The sequence below is a fragment of the Rhinichthys klamathensis genome, unplaced genomic scaffold (genome assembly GCF_029890125.1).
Source record: "Rhinichthys klamathensis goyatoka isolate OS25496 unplaced genomic scaffold, OSU_Roscu_1.1 h1tg000191l_1, whole genome shotgun sequence".
Lineage (NCBI taxonomy): Eukaryota > Metazoa > Chordata > Actinopteri > Cypriniformes > Leuciscidae > Rhinichthys > Rhinichthys klamathensis.
The window spans coordinates 6,281,404-6,291,639 of record NW_026606717.1 but is presented as its reverse complement, the minus strand read 5'-3'; the positions used below and the strand labels follow the sequence as shown (position 1 = coordinate 6,291,639).

At 38.6% G+C, this 10,236-nt stretch overlaps 1 protein-coding gene across 3 annotated transcripts in view; it reads right to left on the bottom strand.

Moving 5' to 3' along the window:
- Window positions 1-1,983: 1,983 nt before the first annotated feature.
- amot (angiomotin) overlaps window positions 1,984-10,236 on the bottom strand; it is a 32,972-nt gene continuing 24,719 nt past the window's right edge. For all 3 annotated transcript variants that reach the window (XM_056262186.1, XM_056262187.1, XM_056262188.1), the window contains exons 10-13: window positions 6,903-7,093; window positions 5,144-5,532; window positions 3,768-4,019; window positions 1,984-2,878 (exon numbers count right to left, since the gene is read on the bottom strand). In XM_056262186.1, coding sequence (XP_056118161.1) covers window positions 2,778-2,878; window positions 3,768-4,019; window positions 5,144-5,532; window positions 6,903-7,093 — 933 coding nt within the window. In that variant the 3' untranslated portion in view covers window positions 1,984-2,777. The remainder of the gene's footprint in view (window positions 2,879-3,767; window positions 4,020-5,143; window positions 5,533-6,902; window positions 7,094-10,236) is intronic.

The following is a 10,236-nucleotide window of genomic DNA, read 5'->3' as shown; positions in this document are numbered from 1 at the left end:
CATTGATGGGACAAAAGGGTAGATACTATACAAAACAATAATACAAAAACACATTCTCGTAATTCGTCCTGAGATGGACTACGACACATTCTCCTTTAGAAGCTCAAACTTTAAAGTATCAAGTGTAGCAAGACCATCAAGATAGGTTTAGATTACTACGCTGAGGCTTGAGGTGGAACAAACTGATAAATGTGCTAATGAAATCCAGACTAGATTAGCCTCACGGTGAGGTTAAACTTTAACTCGGTTTAGTTGAGCCATTTGAGACACTTTTAAAGCATTCTGTTGTGGACCATATCAGTTTGCATTCAGGGAACTATTTTAAATGTAATGTGGGTTTATCAGCATTTTGTCCCACCTTTGTCTCAGTCCACTCTTAGGTCCATTGTCTTAGTTTGTGCCTAAATTAGATGAGTGCTCTTCAAACTTGATTAAATACCCAGCCGTTGAGTGTTTTGACAATGGGTCATCTAACAATACCGGAAATGTTTTCAGATTTTATTTCAAACTGAAAGACAGGAAGGAACTAGTTTCTATCTCAAGCAAATGAGATAAAAGATTGATTGTGTACAAAATGTCAAGTACCGAGGCACACAGTGTGCTGAACTGAGACTGACTGTGCTCAAATACTTAATACTTGTAAATGAATTCCATTTGGTCCATGTTTCAAAACTAATTCCATATGAAATCAACTACAGTGAAATTTGTTTCCATAACATCAAATGGTATGGAATCTATGTGGTTGTTTAACCAAAAACTGAACTGTAAATATGAAACTGCTAGCAGGATCTCATTTCTTTATCCTTGTGTGTCTGAAATCATCATATAATGGCTCCACATTAGTCACATGACCTTTAGAGCTCAAAACGACACTGCCTGCACCAGCAGGACCTTTGAGAGGAAATGGAATGCTAACGGATCTTTCTCAAGGTGTCATTATTATATGCCTCATGGTTTGGCAGAATATGCTTAGTGCTCAAAAGTTTTGGGTCAGTATGAATGGTAGTGTAGTCATTCATACATGCTTTTGAGTTCTTTGAAATGATGACCTGCTTCAGAAACTTAAACTTGCTCATCATTTATGCGTAAATGACAAATCGCCAAACAACCCCAGTGAACGCACGCATCATCTGGACAGCATTGTGTATTAACGGTCATATTTGTGTATAAGCACCTGAGAAACACGAGTGAATTCACAAATAAATCAGCTGAATGTTGTTGTAACGTCTGCCAGGGAACGTTTTAGAAATGTGCAGACACTGAATGTGACATGTTCCAGATGAAAACGGACATTGCGAACAGACGTCACATTGACGTCAGGGACTGAGTGTCGAGCAAAAGAAAATCTCTCGCGAATTTAGATCCAGAGGTCACACGGAGGAAATTCCACAAACTATGGAGCACATGAGAAAATAATGAAAGCAGTCAAATCAGACGGTTTCATAGATATTTCCTGATTTCACGGAAGAATCTCATTTACACATCCGTGTAATCTTGAGTTAGGTTAGATCAGGGGTGTCCAAACTCCAAGAAAGTCATGTTCCTGAATAGACATATTTGTTGATCCCGGAACAACATTCCTGTTCGTAAATTTAGTCCTAACCATATCCCTAATCAGAGGGAAATGATAGGTGAATAACACTGATGTAGAAGCACCTGACTGGTAGCAAGCCTAAACTTGACAAACTGTAAACTTGTCCCTCAAATCTGATTGGTTGATTAGAATGATGTTCCAGGATCAACAAAGATGGTGATCCATCAACATGATGTACTTGGTAAAATCACGTTCACCGTCCAAACTCAGTCCTGGAGGGCACCTGTCCTGCAGAGTTTAGCTCCAACTTGCCTCAACACACCTGCCTGCAAGTTGATTCTCTGGTTGAGGTGTGTTTAATAGGGGTTGGATGTAAACTCTGCAGGAGCAGGATTGGACACCCCTGGTTTAGACCCTCTTAATAACCTGAGGATCATTGCTTGGTCTTTACAGATTCCTTTGGTCAAGAGTTTGCTTGCAACCACAAGACTGGGAAAAAAAGCTATCAAAAAATGAATTTGGAGTAACTATCACATTGAAACGAGAGGTTTGGAGGATTTCCAAACTGAAAGGACAGACCTGGAAGTCCGGAGTGTGTGTGTGTGTGTGGTACCTCTCAACCAAGGCACGTTTGTGGCTGCTGGAGCTCTACTGGAATGATAGACCTTAGTTATGATTGGAAAAACTACAGACTCTCACACAGACAAACCCAAAACCAGTTGGGTCACTCATACTTTCACATACTTCTGAGCTTCTGGACACACAGGTGAATGCTTGTTGGTCCATTGCTCTTAAACAGTGCGCTGTGAACCGTACAGAACGTGCCGTACAGACATTGCGTCCTAGAATAAAAAAGGCCCTACGACATTCAGATTTACAGTATTCCAATGCAGTATTTACACATAACTGTCCGGCAACTCACCATTTTGCTAGATACTCAAGTGCCACATTATTAGTACATATACACAACATAACAATTGCATACCCAAAAAAATAAGTAAAAACAAAGAAAGTAGTGCAATAAATGTAAAAGATTATGGCAGCATATTTGGTCCGAAGGTCTGGAGGGGGGGAAATTCCACCAGACAATACTGTACAAAAAAGTGTTGATTGTGAATGTTGTTGTTCGCCGATTTTTGTAAAGAGTTTGTTCCTAAACATCTGTCTCGACATCTTGATCTGAAAGTGTAACGGAGGGAAGGATTCCTTCACCTGCTTTGTTTCTTTATCAATATGTGTGTGATCAGATGAGTATTTCCACCATCTCGCTGTCCACGTCCTGCGGCGGGAGCGACTGCACTGGCGCTCTCCTCTCTAATGTATTGGTGTGAAACACTGGCACATCTGTAGAGACAAAGACGCATGCAGATGTTTATGGGTCAATGGTGAATAAGAGTGTCCAAGGTAAAGAAAAGAAAATCTTTAAAAAAAGCTAGTTTTGTGCCACGTTCTTTCATATGTACTCTTTGTATTCATGTTGGTTTAATAGGGTTTTAAGAAATGTGGTGCGACCAAGTAAAAGTAAAACATTCTCCTCACACCTTGAATACATCTGAGTGTTCACATCTCAAGTATTATTTTCAAAAATGTTTTTTATAATTATTTTTCACACATCTATTTTTAATTCATAAATATTACGTTTTTGAGTCGCACCAGATGACATTTTACAACCTGAACTAGCGTTGCCTTATCGTAAAGATTTTATCTGAGATTTTCTTTTCCTCTGCATCCACATTGGCAGCACCACGTGCCTTTGATGCAGTAAATCATTTCAATATTTATAATAATATTTTAAAACTACAGTGCATTTATCTAAGAAATAAAGATAAGTTGTGCCAAACTAAGAATTTCATTCTTTTAATGAGGCTTTTTTTCTTAGTAACTACATCAGGACAGTTGCACCACCCTGACATTTTTTAGAAATTAAAAACAAGCTCATCACAGAAGTATATTAAAGTTACTGTATGAATTGCAAGTTCAATGTATTGCTGATAATTTATATAATCTGGATTTAAAAAAAAAAAGAAGTAATTTCATTGATAATTTTATCCATTTGTCCTTTGTTTTACTTTCCACGGCTCACCAGTTGCATGGAAAGACAAACATTTAGCTCAATGCCATTCAACCTGTCATTAGTGGTTGTTGAGTTGGTTTCCCATAATGAAAACACAGAAGAAACACACAGCAGGTTTACACACTTTAACATGATTGTGTGTGTGTGTGCGAGCTGTACCGGCGATGCGGTCGGGTATGTAGACGGGGCTCGGGCTGCTGATCCGGCTGGGTCCGGGAACGCTCTGCAGGGCAGGTGTGCTCGGCTTGCTGGCCTCCTGACCCTTCTCCGTCTGAGTGCAGCTGTCTCTGCTGCCAGTCTTTGAGTGTGTGGCAGCTGGCATCGGGGTGGAGGGCAGGACTGGAGATGGAGAGGAGGAGATGGACCCTGTCCTCAAAGAGTCACCTCTGAACTCTGGGCCCAGCAGAACACCTGGAACATGAAGAGGAACAAATCAGACTGAGTGACAGGATACATCAATAGACTATATTGCAAAATTTCACCACTTTTATAACTTGGTATACAAGTACATGTGCTTTAATATCATTGGGAAACGACCATTTCCGAGCTGTACTTTTATGAATCTGTCTGAATACTCAATTATGATTTGCTGGAAGGTGTGCAATAAAACCATTTAATGCACAGGTAGTTCCAGTCAGTTTAATCACTGTTCTATATTAATGCACTGTTTTTAATGAAGTGCGCGCACACACATACGTCACTAAGAGATAGCACCGCTCAAACAGAAACACAGAATACACAGAAACTCAACGCTGCCCCACGACTTTTATTGATAAAATAGCTTCGCAGCTGAACCGCTACATTATATTTATCAGCAACGAGGGGGTAAAGTTAATAAACTCACAGCTTCATTGTTAATAGAGAGAGACGCTGAACAGATGCAGGTTATTCGCGCACACATCTCTTTCTCTCAATAAATGCTATAAATTCATTCATTAAAATAAATGTAATTTTACTACTTTATCTCTGTGTCTGTTTCAAAGCAAGCAGAATGTAACTCTTCCGGCTAAATATTGCACTGCAAACATCAATAAAAGCTTTAAGTTGTTAATACTGGCAAATGACAATGGTATAAACACGATAATCCATGGCTAGATTAAACGATTTGAATGCTCTTTGCGTCGATTAGTTCTTTGCCTCCACGTTGTGCATTAAGATAGCCATGAATTGTCCCTTGCATATAGACCTAAATAATAAAACACTGCAATATTTCTGCCAGTATACAAATTCATGTTTTGAGATTCATAATGTGTGATTTTGGCATGTTGGGAGATTAAAAGGGTAAATATACTACCGGCCAAAAGTTTTTTTTGTAATGTTTCATGTAATGTTATTAATATAATAACAATTTAAAATAACTGGTTCCTATATGAATATATAAAATGTCATTTATTCCTGTGATGTTAAAGCTGAATTTTCAGCAGACATTACTCCAGTTTTCAGTGTCACAATATTAGTGAAAATATGTAGTATTGTATTACTTCTCTGAGGGTTCATTTCAGATCTATTTCTCCCTTCACACTGGACTCACGTACCCAGACTGCCCTTCCAGCTGCGGTCTTCCCTGCGTTCCTCCGTGATGGGGCTGCTCCCGCTGAGGCCCAGAGAGTGTGACAGCAGCCCGGAGCCGCTGGAGCCGCTGGAGCTGCCCGTGCCCATAGCGATGGACATGAGGGACTTGGAGGGCCTCATGGCCGGGGCGTCTAATTTGCTGGCCGGATCTTTGCGCGAGCGCTGATGCAGCACCTTTATCATGGCGTCCTTCTCTATGATCTGAGCGTGCAGGTTCTTGATCCTGCTCTCCATGTCCAGGCAGCGGCGGTTGGCCATGAGGATCTCCTCTTCTTCTTTCTGGATACGTGCCTCCACCGAAGTGTCGTAGCTGCTGCTGGGGGAGTGGCTGATGATGACAGAGGACGTGTCTCTGGATAGGTTAGAAGGTAACACAAAGAACAATGAGAAATTATTGATTTTCAGTCAAATTTAACTAGTTACTTTTTTATGTTGTTTTGGAGGTATTTTTAAATTTCAGTTTTGTTTCATTTAGATTTAATCATGCATAGTAGGGCTGGGTATTGACACAAATTTCACAATTCGATTCGATTTACAAGCTTGCAATCCGATTCAATTCCAATTCGATTTAATATTGATTATTTTGGATATCAGGTACAATACATGGCAAATTTTCTCAATTTCTTCATTAGCCTAATATAATATTGAAGGTAAAAATTAACTGATTTGTAGCTATACAAACACTTAAATTACACTTATTTATTTTATAATAATAAAGTTATATGAAATATAAACATTTAAATGGTGGCTGTCATAAAAACTTGCCAGATTTATTCAAACATGCATTAAATATCAAAGAACATTAAAAATTATAATGAATATGTAATATGGTGCATTTATTTAGCAAAATGCTCCTCTTTAGAGTTAATTTTTCTAGCTGACTAACGAGTTTATGGTCACATATGGTTTTTCCATATTTCCACATAAGGTAAATGTGACGTTACATGACAATGTTTACTAGTTTTTTTACTGACGTCTTTCCACGGTTGAAACACTGATTGAGCGATTCCATGTGACATGATACGGATTTCGATAAGTTGTACTCTATCTTTTAACACACTTTCAGACGTTCATTCATGTTTATTTCGCGCTGTAACTGGTATTAAGGCAGAATAGAAGATCATGTGCGCTCCGCGCTGCTGCTTCTCTTGAGCTGAGCTGAGCCAGAGCGATCTCACGCCACAGCGTCAAAACACTATTTATGTTTTTGAATTTCGGAAGAAAATGGACGTAATTTGAAATTTGAGACTTAATTTAGTATCAATAGTAACAAAGCACAAAGATTATTGCGATTTATTGGATGGGATGAGCGCTTCAATGTTCCATTCATTCATCAAATGAAAACAGGATGACTAATCGATTCTTGAGATTTAAGAATCGATATCGGTTCGTAAAAATGAGAATCGATTAATATCGAGAAATCAATATTTTTTACCCAGCCCTAATGCATAGATACTTTTGTTTGTATCTAATAGCAATTACACCTATTAGTTTCATTTTATGTAGTTTCAGTATTCATAATCACTTTGAATGAAAGCATCTGTTAAATAAACACACATTCTATAGTTTCCCATTCGTACTGTAGTGCACTTTATAGTTCCAGTTTAGTGTTATTGTTTTGCTAAAATGTTAGTTTTCAGCACGATACCCTTGAGAAATCTCAAATAACTTACTATGTATTCCTACAGTGTTGGCTTAGTGTATAGCAGTGAACTTGCGTACCTTTGTGTGGCCACAGAAGCAGCGGCGTCCAGCGCAAACTGTCTCATGACGCTCTCCTCCAGGTATTTCTGTTCCCATTTGGTCATGTCGGCCTCCAGGGCCAAAATCCTCTCCTCTTTTTCTCTCAGGTGTTCCATCAGAGCTGCTGTGCTGAACTCAGGACCAACTGTGTTCTGAGAACCACCATGCCTCTGTGAGAGAGAGAGAGAGAGAGAGAGAGAGAGAGAGAGAGAGAGAGAGAGAGAGAGAGAGAGAGAGAGAGAGAGAGAGAGAGAGAGAGAGAGAGAGAGAGAGAGAGAGAGAGAGAGAGAGATAGAGATAGAGATAGAGATAGAGATAGAGAGAGAGAGAGAGAGAGAGAGAGAGAGAGAACCAATAAGAAATCTTCAATTCGGACTAAAAATAGCTATTTTTCCCATTTAAGTTAGCTAAACAAGACAATATCAAGAGTTGCCATCAATGCTAACCTGATTGATTGCCTGTGCTGTATATTTTATGCTTCCTAAAGGTACCTTTACACGACAATGATGTACTAAAAAAGTTTTTTTTTAAATTGCATACAGATGACAACGTCAAAATTATCCTTGTTCACACGGATCCAGGAAAACGACAAAAAATGCTGCATTCTGCTGCCAGGCCAGTAGTTAGCGATGTCACTTTGTAAAGAAACACTATGCGCCTATAGATTGAACACACAATACGCATGCACATGACATCACCGTTTTATACTTTATACGCATATACTTTTTTACGTTTTAGTTGAAAACGGTGTCGTGTAAACGGCCCCCGAGTCATTAGCTTGGCAACATGCAAACCTCAAACTTTATCGGAATCAATCTGTTCAGAAGTCGAGTCTACCACCACATCAGTAGCTTAGCAACATATCATGAATGAAACTAATCGCAGTCAGTTGTGTCAATTCTTTCCCAAATCAATTAAGTGCAAACCCCGCCTACGCAGCCGATTCTAAGATTTCATTGGTCATGTCAATTACAGTGCTGATTGCCTACACAACACTGAAACAAATACTAAACCCCTAACCTACAGCCTAAGCTTATTCCACACTATAACATTGGTAGCCCTTCCTGATCGATAGCATTACTCTGATCCATCCCTAATATTTCTCTAAACATGAAGTCTGAACTTTTCTTGACAGGTGACAGCCAGGTGGAGTTGATTGAGTGGACCAATGCAAACTGCCATGTCATTTTTTTTATTTTATTTGTATTAGTCTTTTATGCTTATTTGAGTATTGTGACATTAGCTTAGCAAATGCTAATCAATCATGAGTCTCTTGTGAGGGATTCTATATGTGTGCTGTATGGAATTGCTGCCTATGTACAGCATTACAAATAATCACTTATCAATCTTGGTTGGAATGTTAACTGTCTATGTATTCAGTATACAGTGAGATTAGCCCACTAGGTTTTGCAACATAGCCAAAGCATGTCTTTATGAAGCAATCAAATTTTTAATAACCAAATTTATGGCATTTTTAAAATTGGACTCTTGCAGACAGACAAAATTTGTCCACTTGGCTCTTGAAGAGAGCTTTAGCCAGCTGAAAATACCTAGCTGTAGGCGCTTGAGTGCTTCGGCAGCGCAGCATTTTTTTTTTTTTTTTTTTGTTGAGGCGCTTTGCTTGTTATGATACGGAATATCAGCGGAAGTGTTGCTAGTATCTTTTTTCACAGATAGATTGCTCTGGCTCTTGTTTTAAATGATTATGCTCTGTTATTATGCTTCTTGTTGTCATCTGTTGATATTGTACAAGCAGAATGTGGAGGTTGGTCGGTGTTGTATTTGACCCGCCCCTCCTCCACTGTGATTGGACGGGTGGGTAAAAAGTGACAGTGTTTCAAAGTTGAACACTCTCGGCGACCAGAAAAAAACGTAGAGCGCTTCGAGCTCAGTGTGAAATAGACGCTCAGCGCCTCGCGACGCTGCTGGCGTTTTAAAAAAGCGCCGCTCCCATTGAAAACAATTGGGAAAATATGCTAGCCTCAGGAAAAAAAAAAACGCTTTGGTGGTCACACGGCCTAAAGGTGTAGTCACATTTACCGTTGTTTGGCAAATTTACACATGCAAAATACAGTTATTTCAATATGACTCCACGTGTTCAGGGATTTTGCATAAAGGCAAAAGATTTCCCCACACTGATATCGGCAGCACAAGCACACCCGCCAAAAAACAACCCAGTCTTACAAACATTTACAAACTGAATCCGCATGGCTGCCAACTCTCATGAATTTACCGTGAGACTCACGCAATTGTCACTTTTTACACACTCTCACGCCACACATCCATTTTCTCACGTAGAGAAAAATCGTGAAGCAAATAGACAAGAAAGAGAAGGTTACTATTGATATGAAACAGATTCTCAGCTCTCAGATTCTGTCAATTTAATTACGAAATTCAAACAAACACTGCTTTGGCGCTTGTAAATGTGACGTGACAGATCTCTGACAGAGTTCAAGCGGCACGTGAACCGATCATCTGTTACTCTAGTTAATAATAAATAAACACGTATGATCAATAGGTAATTTGAAAGATACAGTTCAACTTAACGAAATGTAATAAAATCGATCGATCAGTGTTTTTCAACAGCGGAAAGAGGTCCATTAATCAGCTGGAGAACAATATGTCACATAACGTTACATTTACCTCAGGAAAGCCATTTAATGACGTTAGTTGGACTTTAAAAAATTGCTATAGAGAGGAGTATTTTGCTAAATATGATAACTATATTACATATTAAATATATTTTTACCTTTATCATTAAAATATTATAACGTTGTTATTATAAAAAACGCATTATATTTAATTTGAGATGTTATTTTTAACCTTTAATAATAATACCAGCTGACAGGGCTCTGTATGTTTACAGCATTAGGTGAGATTTTTTTTTTGTTGAAAAATTTACATGTATCTACTGTACCTAATATTTATCCAAAGGAAACGATATTGAATCAAGATCAGAATCAAATCACAAATACCATTAAAACATTGTGTTGTCACTAAACTTATTAAAATTCTGTTTAGTTACCAAATGTTTTGACAATCACAATACAGTTATTGTGATGCAAGATTTTATTTTTTACATCCCACCAATCCCAATCCACCCATTTTATGTTATGTTACATTATGTTATGTTACATTTTCACTGTTTACAAAGGCAGGGCCTGCCATCTTGTCTTTTTGGCTTGTTGTTTCTGATTGCACTTTAACCCCAAGGGGGAAATACAGATCAAATCCCAGAAGGGAAAATCATTAATTATTTTGTGAATTTTTTTTTTTAGGCTTGGTTTGAAAGTGACATCTGTGCGAGTGGTGC